Source organism: Rosa rugosa, chromosome 6 (assembly GCF_958449725.1).
Source record: "Rosa rugosa chromosome 6, drRosRugo1.1, whole genome shotgun sequence".
In the NCBI taxonomy this organism is placed as follows: domain Eukaryota; kingdom Viridiplantae; phylum Streptophyta; class Magnoliopsida; order Rosales; family Rosaceae; genus Rosa; species Rosa rugosa.
Window position 1 is genome coordinate 54,473,973 of NC_084825.1, and position 19,306 is coordinate 54,493,278.

General features: G+C 38.7%; 3 protein-coding genes and 1 pseudogene across 3 annotated transcripts; 1 reads left to right on the plus strand and 3 right to left on the minus strand.

Moving 5' to 3' along the window:
* Positions 1-2,098: 2,098 nt before the first annotated feature.
* Positions 2,099-4,543, minus strand: LOC133716281 (uncharacterized; annotated as a pseudogene).
* Positions 4,544-5,463: 920 nt separating this feature from the next.
* On the minus strand, positions 5,464-7,902 carry LOC133716282 (uncharacterized). The gene is made up of 6 exons (XM_062142988.1): positions 7,163-7,902; positions 6,771-6,964; positions 6,340-6,411; positions 6,026-6,079; positions 5,886-5,924; positions 5,464-5,799 (listed from the first exon to the last, which is right to left on the minus strand). The coding sequence occupies exons 1-6, from the start codon at positions 7,266-7,268 to the stop codon at positions 5,665-5,667; spliced, it is 600 nt and encodes a 199-aa protein (XP_061998972.1). The 5' UTR covers positions 7,269-7,902; the 3' UTR covers positions 5,464-5,664.
* Positions 7,903-9,942: 2,040 nt separating this feature from the next.
* Positions 9,943-11,533, plus strand: LOC133717038 (exonuclease 1-like). Its single transcript, XM_062143660.1, has 5 exons — positions 9,943-10,070; positions 10,203-10,316; positions 10,399-10,600; positions 10,692-10,832; positions 10,925-11,533. Exons 1-5 carry the CDS (start codon positions 9,943-9,945, stop codon positions 11,531-11,533), a joined length of 1,194 nt encoding a protein of 397 aa, XP_061999644.1.
* A 1,972-nt stretch (positions 11,534-13,505) lies between these two features.
* Positions 13,506-15,569, minus strand: LOC133718882 (uncharacterized). Its single transcript, XM_062145762.1, has 6 exons — positions 15,249-15,569; positions 14,877-15,079; positions 14,424-14,495; positions 14,141-14,194; positions 13,980-14,018; positions 13,506-13,873 (listed from the first exon to the last, which is right to left on the minus strand). Exons 1-6 carry the CDS (start codon positions 15,340-15,342, stop codon positions 13,739-13,741), a joined length of 597 nt encoding a protein of 198 aa, XP_062001746.1. The 5' UTR covers positions 15,343-15,569; the 3' UTR covers positions 13,506-13,738.
* Positions 15,570-19,306: the final 3,737 nt, after the last annotated feature.

Consider the following 19,306-nt stretch of genomic DNA (forward strand, 5'->3'; position numbering starts at 1 on the left):
TTCATAAAATTGCTTGGAGAACAAAGGAAGGCTCATATATATATATATATAAGACTATTCCTCCATTTCCAAATGAACCAACAGATATAAATAAATAGCTCGCTCCATCTTAAAACATTATAACAACTGGTTGGCAGCAAGCCAGCATCCCACTCAAGATTAAAAGCAAGAGCCACACTAATAGGGATAATAAAGGGTATGCAATATGTTCCATATATATTCACTCTAAAGTTAGCACACTCTTCGAGTGATAAGTATGGTTGAGTCACTTAGATAAGTGGGCTTGATTTGTTCTTGATCTTAGTTCTGTCAACAACAAGGATATGATTATACAATGTTTCTTATGTATTCTCTCTAAAGTTAGCACTCTCTTCCAGTGATATGGCAAAGTCACCTAGAGTAATAACTTTCTACGTACCTACTTTTGCTATGTGAAGATAATGCTGTTATCTTTTCCAATTTTTCTTATTACTTATACTAAAGGCACATCTGAGTTGTTACGTGTATATGGTTACTTGAAATATGCAATATACTTGAACCTAATAGCATATCAATTCTGAGTCACTTCAGTACATGTTGCATCTGAGATGTTAGCTTTTGATTTCATTCATAGTTTTGGGTTTTCTTCCTAATATCTCATTCCAAGATAGAATATATTATCATGGTTATCTATGATAATACGACGTATAAGCTACATGATAAGCTTAGAGAAATGTTAACATAGTGGCCCTAAAAAACCTTTTGCGCTATCTTAAAGCAGAGAGGCAACCACGTGGTGTGGTGTGGTGTGTTGGTCGAGCGGCCTAGTCTGGAACCCCCATGTCTAGCGTTCGAATCCCAGCTCCACCCCGTGGCCAGCAGATTTGAGGGACCTAAGTTGATTAAACACCAAGGTTCGTGCGTCTGCGGTGCAGTGATTAGTCCGGCTACGCTGGGATACACTGCATGAGGGTGTGTGTGTGGTTACTACTGTCGTCCAAACCTCAAAAAAAAATTTTAGCAGAGAGGCAAAAAACTTCCATTTTGAGATCGACGTTAAAGCTTTACTAATAGAATATATAAGGCACTTTTATTATCACGATGCGTGCGGGAAGTATTTGAAAGATTTGTTTTAGGGATTCGTATTGAACTAGGAGAGGGGGAAGGGACAAGCAGGGCTCGAAACATTGTTGCTCAATCTTAAACCTGGGTAGGTGATCAATTTCAATATGGCAGGTTTGTTCAACAAAAGTTAGGAGGTCCATCTCTGTCTAAATATGAAAAGCTGTAGGCTGAACTATCAGATTTGCGATGAAGTATAACCAACTTTTCACAGTTTACCAAGAGACCAGCGCAGAGATAACTTTCTCGCAGCATCAAAAATTTTCTGCATATAAGGTTTAAATATGAGGGGATTGATTTGATGTTTCTGTAGTGGTTTGTTATTATATTTGAAAAAAACATGATGGACAATTGGTTAAGATCTGCTATTGTTTATTTTGTATAATTGAAGAATTTAATATGATATTTTGTTATGTCTGATGACAGATCTGCTCATTCTTTACCCTTTGCAACCTGTTAAAGCTGAAGAGATTTTGGTGTCACTGCCGGCTGAAATACATCACTTAGTTAAGTTTTTGCAATTAATCCTTAAACTTGCAGTAGTAATTGGTCATGGAGAGTTGCCTACAATTATAAGATGATTTATCAAGCGCAATTCCATTTGCAGTAATTGATCATTTTTTCTGTTGCATGATCTATGGACCTTCATTGGTGTTGATGTCTACTGAAATATGTAAATATACTATTGTGGTTAGAACATTTTATTTTGTGGAAATATTGCAGTTAAAATGTCTATTTAAACAATATCGGTTAATATTATGTTTGAAATATGTAAGTGTGGTTAAAACACCAGCTTTTGTAATATGTAAAATGACAGCATTTGCAATTAACTTTAATCAACTTATAAATCACCATGCTTATAACCCCTCGAATACGAAATTGAAGGTTTCTAGCTTAGGCTCCGTCCTAGACATGCTCAAAATACACACCCTAGAATTAACTAGGCTCCTAGACATGCATTTTAACCCAACAAAAATAGATATAAGCATCCATCATATGAAAATTGCATCATTACATTAAATTAAACATCTTTTACACAAAATTTGAGTTAGGGACACAACCCTAACCCCCAACAAGAAAATTACTCACAACTCATAATCATAGACATCAAAATTACAAAATTCAAATACAAAAGAGAAGAGAAGTGTAGGAGAAAACAAGAATAGTCACATATAGCTAAAAAGCTAGCATGACTAGTCTTGATTTACAACTCCCACAATTACCCAAGTCTTGAATATTGTAGAGGAGAAGTCTTTCATGAATCTTTGAAACTTTGGGTGAGTAAATCCTTCAAATCCCTAAAATAAAACTAAAGAAAATATGGAAAATGGAGGAGAAGGAGGGAGAAGAGAGAAGCCCTTTGGGCTGCCTCTGTTTTGTGTGTGGTGCGCGGCGCTGCTCTAGGGTTCTTCTCTGCTTCTCTACGTGTGAGGTGTGTATATATATATACTAGATTTTGGGTGAGAGAGAAGGATGATAATGGGTGAGAGGCTACTGTTTCGTGAGAGAAAGAGTGGATGAGGGGCACGTGGTCTGCAAGTGGCTGAATTAAGAAACCAACTGATGTCATAGCAGGATTGGCTCAAGGCAATTAATAAGCAATTTGTAATTGCTGCACGTGATGGCTCTGGCAAAACATTTGATTAATTAATCAATTGATTAACAGAAGTTTTCTTTCTTCTTCCTTTCCATCTTTCTTTCCTCCTCACTTTCCACAATTTCGAGTATTTCCATATCTAGTTGAGTTTCGCTCTCTAGCTTGTATTGATCATGGTTGACCGTGTCGACAATTTCGTCGTTTTGTCGGAATACTCTAATTTGCACAATTTCGCACATTATCTCATGATTTCCGTAACGCCTCTTATTTCCTATAAAGTAAATAAAAATAAATTAATTACATTATAATTGACTTGAAGATTAACTTATTTATAGTGTTTTAGATAGAATTACATGCATAGAAATACGTGTAATCAAGAACATTATTTAAAGTTACTCACTTTGTGTGCACAAAAACTGGCATAGCCATATACTCTCCACCTTCTGGAACTTTTTCCTTGCCATCTTTTTCAGGCCCTATATTAGAGCTCTGAGAATGAGAAAGGGTGTGTGAAGATGGATCAGGTATACCATGTTTCAACAGGTCAACCTGCAGTCAAATCATGGATCAGATATAACTTCCATACTGATCTCCCGGGGAGTCTTCTGCTAAGATACATACAAGCCTTAAAAGAGTGCCCTTTTACTCTTAAACATAGCACCCAAACAAGGGTATCCTAAAGTAGAAGCAATATATAGAAGGAAGAGAGATACCGTTGACATTAAATGCCACATATTATGATCATGAACTCCTTCTGATATAACCAGAATAATGTGACAGATGGAAGTCAGAAGAACACCAAGCTAGAAGAGTCCTTGCAGCAGCCAGAAAAAAAGGGATAAGTTCATAAAATATCCTATAACAAATCAATTCGAAACATGTACTATTCTCTGTTCCTAGTTACCTGAATGCCCATAATTTCATGAGCTAATTCGGCCGATAAAGATTCAGCATTTAGAACAGGAATGGTGGATGATCCATCAGGCCTCATCATCTCAGCTAAAACAGAAGGACTAAAAACCGGCTGCCAATGTAAAAAAAAGAAACGGAAACTCGATCATACTCAGTAACACCAAACATCAGCATTTGCAAACTGTAGGTTCGAATAGAAATTACAACAACCAGGGTAGCAACTAGAAAGACCTGGGTGTCAAGAAGTATAAGGCGTTCGGCCGAAACCCTAGGTTCAATGCCCACAGTACAATGCCTTGCCATTGCTTTACCCTCCTCAGTCTCTATAGCAAATGGAGGTAGCATCCCTGTAATTGTTTTAATCGAAAACGCAGTTCTAGTTATGCAACTCATTCACCATAATCTTGATATATTAGAATCAGTTTAGATGGAGAAGTGAACACTAACCAGGTGAGGTGGCATCGAAGCCGTAAAGCTCGTTCATAATGGTGGACTTGCCGACTCCAGGCGGACCAATCACCCCCACCACCGTGAACTCAGTGTTCTCAGTCAAAAACTGCAGTAACTTGAAAATTAATTCACCGTGAAGCAGTAAAAATGCAAAGCTTTGAAAGTGAGTGTTACCGGGAGGAAGCGGTCGATGTGGAACTCCCAGGAATCAGAGAGGAGGTTGAGGGATCCGATTGAAGGGAGGCGATCGAGACCGAAGCGACGCCGTATACTCATCCCCACTGCCGCCGCGCCCATATTTACCCGCCACCGGCGCGCCGGTCACCAGTCCCGGCTTTGCCAACAGGATTTTCGGAGGATTCGACGGCCCACCGCCGGAGGACGACGACCCTGCCATGCTGCGGTGTCGTTTTGCTTACCCACGCTACGCTCGTTTTGATTAAGTTCTAGTCTCTTGGCTCGCGGGTACTTTTGGTACCAGAGTATCAATGGAAATTATTCTATGCACCGACGGTGCAAATGACCCAACACTTATAAGATGATCTCAACCTTTGATATTTATAATTAATATTTTTATTAATAACCTAAAAGTGTATTTAATATAATCTAACCATCCATTTATGTCGGTGCAAGTGCACGTCGGTGCACTGAATCCTCCTCCGAGTATCAATTATTCTTTTCTCTTTTTTTGTTTTTTTTTTGTTTTAAGTTTTAACTAGACAGTAGACACTTCCCGCTAGTGACGTCACTGCTAAGTCATAAAAAAAATATATAAAAAAAAATAAAAAAGGTCTCGTTGTTTACCACATTAAATACCAATCCCTATCTTAATTTAACTTAATAAACAAAAAATTCGCAAAAATATAATGATTTGTAAATTCACGATGGTTGTGAGCTACTCTGAACTTGTTTAGGTATCCTCTATCCACGGCCTAATTCAGGCACTTGGTGTATGGATTATATATCGTTTTGGATGATGAAGAGCCCTATTTTGGAACTTTGGATGAGACTTGGTGTCCATTATCCTATTTTTATTAGGTTGTGCAAGTTAACTATTTGACCTAGGAAAATTGCATTTTAGCTAGTTGATTTGCAAAGGCTTCGCTCTCACTAAAAGCCACCAAAAATTGTACAAAAAGAGGTTTCTTCCTGCTAAAATGCATAGAAGAAGTTTTCTTCCTGAGTTCACGTGCACATATAGAAATTTGGTAGATTGTCATTACCACCACCTCATAGTAAGCAAGCCAACTTTGTCCCAATTCCGTGCAACTCGCAACTAATTTTGCATTGTCAAACATATCGGTTTGCGATTAGGTTGGATCTGGGGTGCGGAGAAAAAAAATGAAAAAGAAGAGACATTTGGTAATTAGTTTTGGGATAGCTAACAAAGCTAACGACTAAAATTATCATGGAATGAGAGAAAGCAACCACATCAACACATACATAAAGCATAAGCTAAAATCAGTAAAATGTTTTCCACCCAAAACAGAGAAAGCAGCAAACTAGACGGTTCATAAAGTGCAGTTTAAGTCACCAGAGAGCAAGTCTGCTGGAGCTGCATAACACATAATCTGATCTTGTCTAATCTTCATCTATTCGGAGCTTTAAACATCATCAAGGAACAATTCATGAAAATGGTCTTCATCAAAAGGATCATCGCCAAGAAGACAACTAGTCACAAGATTCCTCACTATACTTGTTGACCCGGCTTTATCGGAAAGAACAACAACAGCTGCTTCCTATATATTCATTTAAGAGGCAAATTAGAAATCAAAAGACCGGAATCACAAAATAGTAGCAGCAACAAATAAATAACAACACTTACATGATAAAGAACAAAGCAGGACAGCTTTCGAGGTAGTACCTGCATACCCATCCATCATATTGTGAAAGATTAGAACAGCTGGAATAAATATACTTAACCGAAAGTGGTTAAGCCTGATTTAGTAGGAAAAAATGACTCACAAATTTGTCTTCAAATTTGAATATGAAATCATGATACTTGCTTGAAAAATCATCCTGCAGACAAAGGAAAAAAAAAAATCAGCAGAGGCAAAGGAATTAGGCTACATATGCGGGAAAAAAAAATGCTAATTAACATCAAATCTTTACTCACCATATTGTCATTGTAATAGTAAAGGTCACACATTTAAACTCAAGAAAAAATCCGAATAAAATAAATCACAAGAATTGTTTCTTTTGAATAATAATAAGACTAAAAAAATTGACAGACACCTGCTCTATAGAAAGAATATGAAAGAAAATAATAAGATGCCAACCTCAGTCATGCCATCTGGTATTTTAATTTTCATAACATCACTATGGACACTGCCGGAGACGATTGGTTCAACCTGCAATGTTGTGCACTCAAATGAGAAAAACAGTAGAAAACAAATTGTTCAACAGAAAAAGAAGTATCATATGATTAAGTTCCCTGGAGTTTTCAATTAAGTTGAAAATAGCACCAATAACAACAACAACAACATTAATAATACAAATTGAACATCAGTTTTTCATTAAGATGCCGTTGTTCTGATGTAAACTAAATGAATATTATTCATCCTGCACAAGTATAAAATAATTACGTTATGCCGGAAGAAGATGAAAGAACACCAGCCTAACTTAGCAACTAGTTAAATCAAGAAATCATGTTGAACATATAGGATCATATCAGATAAGAAAACAATGACAAAGGATCTGACGTCAGTACCCATTCAGTGCCAAGACCACATGCCAGAACAAAGAGAGCACGTGCACCCCTGTAAATGATCCTTCGGTCCAGGGTACGTTCTGTTGCACTAACAGTCATCTTACACTCATCCCAGTTCAATTCGCATGAAAGGCCATGAGATTCAAAGACTGTTTCGACCTCTTTCTTCCAGACTTGGTTCAGATTCTCTTCTTCTGCACAAATGATCACACGGGTTTTATTTCAACTATATTAGACGATGATAATGGGGATACGCATTCATTTTTGTTAAAACCCCCATTGTGAGCACAGCCGATCGAGAACGGCCCATGTTATTGAAGAGACATTAATTAATTTAAATCTGATTACAAAACCAAAGGTGAGAATAAGAACAAAGAGATCGAGGAACGTACTGCAGAGACCATGCTTCTTGAATAACAGAGTCATTGACTCGTAGCCAGTGTTGTCGATCTTCTGTGAATTTTCGTCCATACTGTTATCGCTCTCGCTCTTTTCCATTGTCTTGGAATTCCAGACTTTCCGTATTTTGGAGGATTTGGTAGAGGAGGAGAGTATTTATAGGCATTCATAAGTCCAATCAAGGGCCTTCTCGTCGAGGCCCACGATTCCAAGGAATAAGGAAAGAATCCCAAACCAAAAAAGTTAAGGAAAGTATATGTGGGATGTTGATAAAAAATAAAAAATAAAAGTATATTTTGGGATATATGGAATCCCAAAAGATCGACGAGGAAAGTATGGAAAATCAATTCAAATGCATATACATTTATTAATTACCAAATCGATTTCAGCCAAAATAAAAAATATGGTAATCGATTACCATTAAGTATTGATTCCGTGACCAAGCCGATGCAATAGAAGGAAGAGGGATCCAATAGAAGGGAGATGAGACCGAAGCGACGCCGTATACTCATCCCCACTGCCATTTCCACTGCCACCGCGCTCATATTTACCCACCATTGGAGCGCCGGTCACCGGTCCTGGCTTTTTGCCAACAGGATTTTCAGACGATTCGACTGATCCCACCGCCGGATGGCGTTGACCCTGCCATGCTACAATGTCGTTTCGACTATCGGAGCTCCAACTCAAGTCGTTTTGATGAAGCTTTGTTTTTTTTTTTTTATAGCTCTTGGCACGCAGGTTAGTTTTGGTACCAGAATATCTCAATAGAGTATTCAGAAAGAAGACGAGAAGTCCCGGCCCGCCGTCAGAAAGAAAAAAATGAAAAGTCAATGAGTCTAAATATCGTCAATTTATAGAGAACTAGTAACACCTTAAAAAGTTTATAGAAACAATTCCTACATCTTATGTTAATTTAACCTAACAGCCTAACAAGCATCAAACATAAGAAACAGCAGCTTTTGCCACAGTGTGCTGCATTATTGCATGAGCGCGGGATAAAACCGCAAGAACTAGATTGAAAACTATTCAACAGCAAACGAACTTCATCCATCATATTGGTGTGTCGATAAATGAAGTGAATTTGTTTGCTGTTAAGTAGTTTATGATTAGTCAACGTTATGTTGACTTAGAAAAACAAAAACAGAAAAACACAATTTGATCCCCAATGGTCAGTTGATTTATGATGAGAGTAGAACTGAAAGCCCACGATATGTCTTGTAATGTTGGTTCATTTAAGCTTTTTTCAATAGTTTAGTAAAATATTTATGGCCTGAAAATACAAGGACAGAATATGATTTTCTGGAAAATGGGGATTGCAGAGCACTGTTCAATCCTTATTGGGCAGCAGAAACCAAAATAACAAACTGAACACCAGATTTTGGTTACGCAGTGAAAACCTCAAATATGATATTAAAAACACTGCGGGGCTCTTACTCTTGAGAACCCAAAATAATGATCATCTTATTCAAAAGGATATGTTATTGTACAAACTTAAATAGCACTTGCTCGGCTATAAGATTTAGACAAAAGCTAACACAAAGTTTGTCTTCCTTCTAGAACTCCTTCACTTGAATGATCATCAAATCTTGCTCTTCTTTCTTCACTGTCTCTCTACTGATCTCAAGAGAGTTTTATGCATATGAGAACACAATCAATGACACTTATACATGGACCAAGTGTTTGACTCTTTGTGAAGACTCAATTTCAAACTAACATGCAAGACTCTATCACAATTCTTGCATCTCTATCTCCACTGCTCTGATCGTGTGTATTACTCAATATATCATGAACTGACGGCAACCAACTCTACCCCTAAAGATTCTACCATAATTCACCTTTAATTAGGAAAGAAACGTCCCTTATATGAACTCCAACAAATCTTCAAGAAAATCAATTAGGAATAGACACTTCCTAAAAACCCTAGGACATCAATAGTACGATTTTAACAATCAGAGGACTCTTTAAAAACGTAAATACATAAAACCAAAAACCTACTTTCCAAAATCGGACTCCACATGAAACTGACTGTAGACTCGGGGATTGCAACACACGTTACAATCCCATGCATATGCATATGCATTTACCTGTGATTCTTAGAGATCAATAAAAGGACTTTGTCATAGTTTTGTATGGGAATGCCAATACGACATGTACAAGAATTGTACCTACATGGCCTTTTGAGATAATGAGCTTTCATACAAAAAAGAAGAAGAAGAAGTTGGTATCACAAGTAATGGAACTACGATTCTCCTCCAACATAAAGGAAGAAACTTGAGGAAAATTCTCTCTAGTTGTTCTCAAGGTTTTTCTCTTTAGTTTTGTATTTAAGTCTTTTCGTATTAGGACAAAAATAGCTAATAAGTAAATCGGGAAATATATTTACTTAGTCAAGAAAGGGAAATTCTTCAAGGCACTCATCAAGAAAAGGTAAGTATAGGTATAATAAATAAATTATGCCTAATGTGATTATAATTATATCTTCTTTGTGTTGCTCTATAAATACCGATCTATTATTCTCAACGCATAGTCCCACAGCATTGAGACGAGAAGTAAAAGTAAGTAGTTAAGTTGGATATAATTATTTCTTGGTTGGATGTTAAACTAAGGCATGCAGAAGCTAGCAAAGTTGATGCGATCCCTGCACCAAACTGCTTATTCCAACTAGCTACAATCAGCTTCGCATGCTCTTGGCGTCAACCAGTGTCATAATCTCGGTTATTTAACTTTGAATGCCATTAACATATATGATAATCCAAGTTGCTGCAGATTGAAGATGGGGATAGGAAAGGGAAGCGAATTGTTGGATGACTTTGGAGACAACGCAGTAATAAAAGGCATGCGCCTTGACAGACTGGGCAGTGAGGGTATTGTGAGAGTAGGGGTTGATGCCACTCCTGGCTTGTGATCGTTCACCATACACTTGAGGATCACCAAAAAAAAAAAAATCAAGAACTGTGTGTATCTTTTTTAATTATGATTATACATATTATAAAGGCAACATGCATGAATAATCTAGTTCATTCTCAATTTTAGGCATGCAAAACTTTTCATGGAGTATTGCGGTAAGAGGATTGATGTACTAAAGCGGAATGGACTTATACCGACTATGGTCTTTGATGGAAATGCTACACCATTAAAGACCCAAATGTATGCCTCTTATATCTATTTGTTTTCTCTTTTCGTTTCAATAGATCGTTGGTAATTCATATCTACGATGCGTCTAATGCAGAAAGGAGCTGAGAAAAGCGATAAGTGATGAAAACAAGAAGAATAACAACAACAATGCGAATGAGATACGGGATCCTGGTAGTGATATCAGTGACAGTGATAATGATGCTAATGTCAACAGTGATAGCGAGCCCGTACACAATAAGTCACCCTACAAGTGGCCAAAACATAGATACATTCCTGAAAGATCCAAAGTAGTCGAGGTAAATACACTATCTCTCTTTCTTAAAGATGATAAATTTGTTAGACAATTTAATCGATCTTATGTTTTGTTAAACTTGTTGGTTGCTGAAGTGGTTGACTGACGAGAAGGAAGTAAAGTTCTTTGTGGCTCCTTATGAAGCCGATGCCCAATTGACACACTTGGCAAGCAAGAAAATAATAGATGCCGTCATCACCAATGATTCAGACCTTATAGCATTTGGATGTAAAAAAGTTAGTTACCTTATGATCACCTATTTTCTATATTATTACAAACTTATTATGTTTATATGAAGGATTTGACTTTTTTTTTTTTTTCCTTCCAGATTATCTTTAACATGGATGTTGAAGAAGAGACATGTGATTATTACTCATTTGATCGTTTAAAAGAAGTGAACGATGACTACAAAGATTTTTCGCAAAAGAAGCTTCTAGAAATGGCAATAATGATAGGCTGCGATTATTTACCAAATTTGGCGGGCATAGGCATTAGTAAAGCTTACAAGGAGATAATGGAGCAGGAAAATTATAAGAATGTAATTGCCTGGTCGAAGAGAGAGCTTGTGCTTAAAACTGGGGTCCGGAATACACAAGATACAACTTTTAGGCCGGCGATCCTACAAAATTTCCAAATGGCAATTTTGGCATTCACATATCAACAAGTTTATAATCCCGAATCTAGAACCTGTGAACGCTTATCTCATATAAGATATAATAAGCTACAAGATGAAGTGGTGGGACGAATAATAGAGTTTTTAGGACCGCGTTTGAAGGACGAATCTGTTCATAATATTGCAATAGGTAATAGACCTTCGGAGTTGATCGAGAAATTTGATGTAGATCAAAGGCCCGAAGCATATCCGGGAGAGTCAGTTAAGCATGGGCTGAATACTTTGGAAAGATTTTTTGGTAGTAAGAAAAGCCGAAAAGAATAAGAGGAGAAAGAAGACAATGAAGAAAACAAAGGTGTTTTCCTAGCCCTAAGCTAGTTGTGCACTCTTCGCTATTTAGTGCTTGTTAGAATACATACGTCTAATTGAGACTCCTGATATTATTTTTGGATATTCTCTTAGTATTTATTGTAATTTGGGATTTAGGCACAATATTCATTTATATATTCTGAAGTTTCAATGTTTCATTAATGGTCAAGGCTCAAACCAGCTTTAGCTCCCCCGTAAAAAATAAAATAAAAAAAAGGGGTGTTTAGAACTTTTGTTTAGACATTTGTATTTTTTTTTTGTCTTACCACTAAATTTCTTTAATTTTGTAAAGGACCCTTCTTTATGTCTAGCTAGCTGAAATGTGGGAAGCACCTTTTTCTCTCTATTTCCTTCGTCGTTGGCTTGTGTTCGAGGAGAGCGAGCTGAAGCTGGCGAGGAGCCCGGTGAAGATCGAGGGCGTTCAAATCTACTTCTTCATCCCATGGGAATATGCAGTCCCTTAGAAAGTGAATCTCAAATAGAATCACCCATCAAATTCAAATCTTATATCCCATAATAAAACCTCATGCTCTTAATTTGATGGAAGAGCCTATCTCCCTAATCTATAGGCTATGTCGTTACTCCTTATTGAGTTTATGTCAAACGACTCATGAACCGATTTCACTTGACTATTCTTTTATCTGGGGTAGAAGATTTTGACCGAAATGGGATATTGTGGTATGGAAGATTCGTTGGAATTAATTAATTATTATTTGGTGAACTGTAATGGGTTTCTTCCTCTTCAAGTTTACAATTAGGTATTCAAGGCCTAATTTAGGTTGTATATATATATATATATATAAAAAGGCCTAATTTAGGTGTTTTTTTTTTTTTTTGGAGTAAAGAAATCTCTCCCTAGCACACCCAACACCTAGCTAGTACCTAGAGAACCAAAAAGGTAAGCATGACTAGCAGAAAGAGAAAGTGCATTGATCCAGCTTTGAGCAGGGTTGTGGTGACCAGCTTTGGCAATTGCATCAGCAAGGAAGTTTGCTTCACGTTTGACATGCTTGAAGGAGCTGATATTTAGCAAATGCACAATCTATGTGCTTGGTGTATGAATGTATATATGGCTCGTTCACTCGATGTCAATTATCCTATTTTTATTAGGTGGTGCAAGTTAATTATTTGACCCAAGAAAAGTTCGTGATTGCAAAGATACGATTTATCGGATCATAATAGTCTTCTTTTTAAGCCTTTATGCATAAACTAACGCTCAAATCAAAGGACAATTCTTAGGTTCACCCCTAGGGTGAACTAGCATATTCACCCTCATTGTCAATTAACATACTTTTACTTAATAAATTTATAATCCAACCATTCATGTTGTATAACGTAATACAAAGATTAGCTCTGTAAAAAATCAATCAAATTGAAGACATTTTAGTTATTCATTTCTATGAAATACATGGACGGTTCATCATAATAGTAGTAAGTGTTGTTAGAACAATCCATTTGTTTGGTTCAATTAGATAATTAAACGATTTCCGATTCGATTGATTTTTTACAGAGATGATCTTTAAATGCTAATTTAAGATATGGACCGTTGGATTATAAATTTATTAAGTAAAAGTATGTTAATCAATAATGGGGGTGAATATGCTAGTTCACCCTAGGGGTGAACCTAAGAATTGTTTCAAATCAAATACCATACCACTCTCACAAAAAAGTAACAAAAAATTGTACAAAGAGAGGTTTCTTCTTGCTAAAATGTGGGGGAGAAGTTTTCTTTTGAGTTCGCGTGCACATATAGAAATTGGATAGTCTGTCATTCAAACTCATACCACCACCTCATAGCAAGCAACTTTGTCCCAATTCCGTGAGAATTGCAACTAATTTTGCCTTCATTAGTAGCAGTTTGGGAATTAGGTTGGATATGGGGTGCAGAGAAAAAATGGGCAAGAAGAGAAATATTTGAAGAGAAATCTGATAAGTAGTTTTGGGATAGCTAACAAAGCTCCCAACTAAAAATTAACATGGAATGAGAGAGAGCAACCACATCGACACATATCAGTAAAATGTTTTAGACCCAAAACAGAGAAAGCAGCAAACTAGACGTACGGTTCATAAAGTGCAGTTTAAGTCAGCAGAGAGCAAGTGTGCCTGGAGCTGCATAACACATGATCTGATCTTTTGTCTAACCTTCATCTATTGGGTGCTTTAAAGATCATCAAGGAACAATTCATGAAAATGGTCTTCATCAAAAGGATCATCGTCATTTAGACAACTAAGCACAAGATTCCTCACTGTACTTGTTGACCCGGCTTTATCGGAAAGGACGACAACAGATGCTTCCTATTCATTTAAGAGGCAAATTAGAAATCAAAAGACCGGAAATAAGGTTCAAATCACAAATTAATAGCAGCAACAACAACAACAAAAAATAAATAATAACACTTACAAGATAAAGAACAAAGCAGGACAGCTTTCGAGGTAGTCCCTGCATTCCCATCCATCATATTGTGAAAGATTAGAACAGCTAGAATAAATATACTTAACCGAAAGTGAAACTATAAGAACATCTGCATGAAAAGCCTGATTTAGTAGGAAAAAATTACTCACAAATTTGTGTTCAAATTTGTATATGAAATCTTGATACTTGCTTGAAAAATCATCCTGCAGACAATAAATATATAGAATTACCAGAGGCACAGGAATTAGGCTACATGTGCCAAAAAAAAAAAACATGCTAACATCAAACTTTACTCACCATATTGCCATTCTAATAGTAAAGGTCACACACTCACACATGAAAACTCAGGAAAAAGTTCGAATAAAATAAATCACAAGACTAAAAGAAACAATATACAGGTAGAAAATGGAAGGAAATTGATGAGATGCCGACCTGACTCATGCCATATGGTATTCTAATATACATGACATCACTATAGACACTGCCGGAGACGATTGGTTCAACCTGCAATGTTGTGCATTCGAATGAGAAAAACATTAGAAAACAAATTGCTCAACAGAAAAACAAGTATCATATGATTAAGTTCCCCGGAGTTTTCAAGTTGAAAATAGCAACAATTACAACAAACATCAATAATACAAATTGATCGAACATCAGCTTTTTATTAAGATGCTATTGTTCTGATGTAAATAAAATGAATATTATTCATCGTGCACAACTATAATTACGTGTTGAAAGAGAAAGAGAGAGAGAGGGAGAGAATTATGCCGGAAGAAGATGAGAGAACACCTGCCTAACTTAGCAACTAGTTAAATCAAGAATCATGTTGAACATATAGGATCATATCAGATGAGAAAACAATGACAAAGGATCTGATGTCAGTACCCATTCAGTGCCGAGACCACATGCCAGAACAAAGAGAGCATTAAAACCCCTATCAAAGCCATCTTGAAGAAGACCACCTTCGGTACGTTCTGTTGCAGTGACAGTCATCTTACACTCATCCCAGTTCAATTCGCATGAAAGGCCATGAGATTCAAAGACTGTTTCCACCTCTTTCTTCCAGACTTGGTTCAGATTCTCTTCTTCTGCATGAATGATCACACGGGTTTTTAATGGGGATACGCATTCATTTTGTTAAAACCCCCATTGTGAGCACAGCCGAGAACGGCCCATGTTATTGAAAAGACATTAATTAATTTAAATCTGAATACAAAACCAAAGGTGAGAATAAGAACAAGAGATCGAGGAACGTACTGCAGAGACCCTGCTTCTTGAATAACACAGTTTTAGATTCGTAAATCTCCTGCGAATTTTCGCCCATGCTGTTATCGCTCTCGCTCTTTTCCATCGTCTTGGAATTTCAGACGTCTCCGTATTTTGGAGGATTTGGTAGAGGAGGGTATTTATAGGCATTCATGTCCAATGAGGGGCCTTCTAGTCGAGGCCCACGATTCCAAGAAATAAGGAAAGAACGGATCTGTTCATAATATTGCAATGGGTAGCAGACCTTCGAAGCTCGAGATATTTGATGTAGATAATCGGCCTGAAGAATATCCCGGACAGATAGTTAAGAATGGGCAGAATTCTTTGGAAATATTTTTTTGTAATAAGAATAAGAGAAGCATGCAAGAAGACAACGAAGAAAACAAAGGTGTTTAGAATGTTTTGGGAGACATTTGTAATTTTGTATCTGTTTTGTCTTACTATTCAATTTTGTAAAACCTTACTTTATGTCTTTATGTACGTCTAGCTAGCTGAAATGCCTTTTTCTTTTTCTTTCTCTTTCCTTCGTCCCTGGCTTGTGTTCGCGGAGAGCGAGCTGGAGCCGGCGAGGAGCTCGGTGAAGAGGGCGTTCAAAACTTCAAATCTACTTCTTCTTCATCCCATATGCAATTCCCCTTAGAAAGTGAATCTCAAATAGATTCACCCATCAAATTCAAATGTATTACGGAATATAAAAACCGGGGGAGTACTCAGTGCACCGAAGATGGTTAGATTATATTAAATACACTCTTAGGTTATTAATAAAAATATTAATTATAAATATTAAGGGTTAAGATCATCTATAAGTGTTTGGTCATTTACACCGTCGGTGCATAGAATAATTTCCAATAAAAACCTCATCCTCTTTGCTCGAAGAGCCAATCTCCCTAATCTAGGCTATGTCCTTTTTGAGTTTATTTTTTATTATTATTAATTTTTTTGGTGAAAAGGGGGCAAAAAACCCAACAACAAAGAAAAAGAAGAAAGCTAGCTAGCCCATAGGGCGAATACAAATAGCACGTGGCCAAGAAGTAGTAGTAGACACTCCCCACGCTAGTGACGTCATTGCTAAGTCATAAAATAAAAATAAAAAAAGGTCTCGTTTTTTACCAAATTAGTATTTAAATGGCAAAATACCTAAATTATTGATAAAATTGAAAGGTTATGGACTAACATGACTTTCCGTGATAAATTCAATTAGGTAAACTTAATTTTTTTTTATCGGGTAGTTAGCAGTTAGTAACTCACACACCCATGCAATGGTATCCCAACGCCAGGACACCTGCACCGACATTGCGGCGAAAGCCAGGCAAAGCCAGACTAATCCACTGCACCGCAGACGCACGAACCCAAAGGGTCCCTCAAATCTGCTGGCCATGGGATGGAGCTGGGATTCGAAACATGTACATATCTCCAATAATATGGAGTATTTGCTATCTCACCAAGCATAAGTAACTCCTACTTTGGGACATCCACGAGACATGGCAAGGCCCAACCACGACATCCATCGTGTAGCCCTATGTTCAAGCTACACCACGGTATCCGGAAGTCGCAAATCCGCCTCCGGGAAGCCACGTTCCCGCCCTTGCCAAGATGCCCTCACAACTAGGCCTGCTAGACTAGAGTTGTGTGGTTGCTTGTCCCACATCGAAAAACATGTAAAGGAAGAGCATTCCTTCATCTATAAAAGGAATGCCTCCTCCCACAACTCAACACATTCATTCATTCCATTACATACTTTGTAATCTTGTTAGGCCGCAAGGCTCGACACACTAGTATAGCCTTCAAGTGGACGTAGTCTCCCGCTCATGCGGAGGCGAACCACTATACATCTCGTGTCAATCTTTCTCTCTCTCTCTCTCTCTCACTTAAGCTAACTAGAGACCCCTCGGTCACTAACGTTAACATTGGCGCCGTCTGTGGGAAGCCAACACATTGGCTTCGTCACCTTCCATGAGCTAAGTCTGCTTAGTGGAACTCAAAGAAATTCTTCCCTCCTTCTTTGAGCCATTTGAAATTCATTGGTCACCCGTTTCTCTTTAGTCATTCTTGAGTCTTCATTGGTTCCCAGTGAGTTCATGTTTGAATTTGTGTTTCTTGGCGGCAATTTTTGCCAAGGCATGATCAAACACCACTCCAGCGGTACAATTAGAGCAAAAATGTGCAGAAACTTGCACCTTGAGGGCCGGTCAACTCCGGTCAACGCCAGTCAAGGGCAAGTCACCGCCAACTAAGGGTTGGTCAGCGCCCAACTCAAAAGTCAACGCTGACTTAAAAAAAAAAAAAAAAAAAAAAAAAAAAAAAATCCCACCCTGGCGGTATAATTTTTTGGTGATTCACTCTGGACACCCAGAACACCTCTATGGACACCCATCCTATCTTCAATCATCATCCTCCGCTAGCGGGGACTGGCGCCAATTTCAAATCTCAGCTCGACTGTCTCCGCCGAACATCACTCCGCCAAAGCACTCGTTCACGCACTAGCCTCACAACCGCTGACCACGACTCCGCTCAACATCACCGCTTGGAGTCACCGTTGGCCAGCGTACCGCTAACCAAAACTCCTATACCGCCAGCGCATGGCCCAGACGGCCTCCGCTAGCTGGCTACCTCCGATGGCCTCAGCTAGCCTCCTCCGCCAGCTACTTGCCACTAGCGGCACCGCTAGCTCCTATCAGCGGCAGAGCAAGCACCAGCTTCCGAGCAGCTCCGCTAGCAATCCAGCTCCTCTTCTCCGGGCTCCGCTCCGCTGAGAAACTCCGCTAACGAACCAGCAGCTCCGCTAGCGAACCAACTCCTCTTTTCCGATCTCCGCCGGCAAAAGCTCCGTTGAGCCACCGCTAGCCATCTCCCGCTAGCTACCTCCGATGGTCAAGCCTCCGCCGAACAAAAACTCTGCCGGGCACCGAGTCCGCTAAGCTCCAAGCGTTCCAAGGCTACCGCTGCTCATAGCCCCGCTACCGCTGGCCACCCTCCAACTCCTCTGCTGCACATTCTGCATGGCTCTGCTGCAGTTCCGCTGCACAGCTCCGCTCCGCCAAACTTTCGGACCACCACCAGCGGCAAAAGCTCCATCTTCGCCGGCTATCCTCCGCCCAACTGCCTCCGTTAGAGCACCACCGCCAGCGAAGCTCCGCTCCGCCAAGCTTCCGCTGACCACCTCAGTTACTCACCTCAACTCCGCTGAACTCGGAGCCTCCGCCGAGCTCCAGGTCCGCTGCACTCCAGCTCCGCCGAACTCGAGCTCCGCTGTGCCGCTGACCAACATCTGCTCAACCAGCCAGATTTTCTTTGGGCACCCAACGATGCTCTCTACACCCACGTTATTGAGGCAGAGAACCTATTTTCAGAAGCATCTTCCCTCACCCTCCTCCGCTGGCATCCCTCTGGCCAGTGGCGGAGCTATGTGAGGACCTACTGGGTCCTGTGCCCCAGTCAAATTTTGGTTTCTAACTATATATGTGGTTCTGCTATATATCACAGCCACTAAACTATTAATTGTTATTTGTTAGTGAATTTTGTCCTATGCACCTACCTAAAGAACTAGTTATCTTTATTGTTTCTTCTTTTTTCCTGCTAAGTAAAATATTTTGCGTGTTAGCTAACTAGAGTTCTATTGTATGCATGTATTTGTATAATTGCGGGGAGTTCTTATTCTTCTTATTTTCATAAAAGTGGTTAAGAGTGTTGATGAACTAAAATAGAATGATGAAACTATTTTATTTAATAATATAAGTTTAATGGAAATAAAAATTTAAGTGCCCCACCTATACTAAATTTCTGGCTCCGCCTCTGCCTCTGGCCACTCCGCTGGGCAAACTCCACTCCCCGAACTCGGCAAAATCTGCAGAACCATAATTCGCACCTTGATAGGAGAAAAAGCTAAGTTCTCTTCTTTTTTCATATGCAGTCGGGTTATATATATGCTGAAGTACACACCACGTGCCTGCACTTTGCATAACATCAATGCCACTTAGTCCTATAAAAAGCATACACGTCGCATTCACCTCCATGAGTAGTATTATATGCGTTTATTGCTATGCAGGAAC

Bases quoted from the DNA above. Each gene is read 5' to 3' on its own strand.
- LOC133718882 (XM_062145762.1), bottom strand. From the start codon at position 15,342: ATGGAAAAGAGCGAGAGCGATAACAGCATGGGCGAAAATTCGCAGGAG. The intron at 14,195-14,423 runs GTCGGCATCTCA...TATTGTCTGCAG, and splicing joins TACCATATGGCATGAGTCAG to GATGATTTTTCAAGCAAGTA. The intron at 13,874-13,979 runs GTAAGTGTTATT...TTAAATGAATAG, and splicing joins CCTGCTTTGTTCTTTATCTT to GAAGCATCTGTTGTCGTCCT.
- LOC133716282 (XM_062142988.1), bottom strand. From the start codon at position 7,268: ATGGAAAAGAGCGAGAGCGATAACAGTATGGACGAAAATTCACAGAAG. The intron at 6,412-6,770 runs GTACTGACGTCA...ACAACATTGCAG, and splicing joins GTGGTCTTGGCACTGAATGG to GTTGAACCAATCGTCTCCGG. The intron at 6,080-6,339 runs GTTGGCATCTTA...CTTTGTCTGCAG, and splicing joins TACCAGATGGCATGACTGAG to GATGATTTTTCAAGCAAGTA.
- LOC133717038 (XM_062143660.1), top strand. From the start codon at position 9,943: ATGGGGATAGGAAAGGGAAGCGAATTGTTGGATGACTTTGGAGACAAC. The intron at 10,071-10,202 runs GTGATCGTTCAC...TCTCAATTTTAG, and splicing joins GTTGATGCCACTCCTGGCTT to GCATGCAAAACTTTTCATGG. The intron at 10,601-10,691 runs GTAAATACACTA...TGGTTGCTGAAG, and splicing joins AAAGATCCAAAGTAGTCGAG to TGGTTGACTGACGAGAAGGA.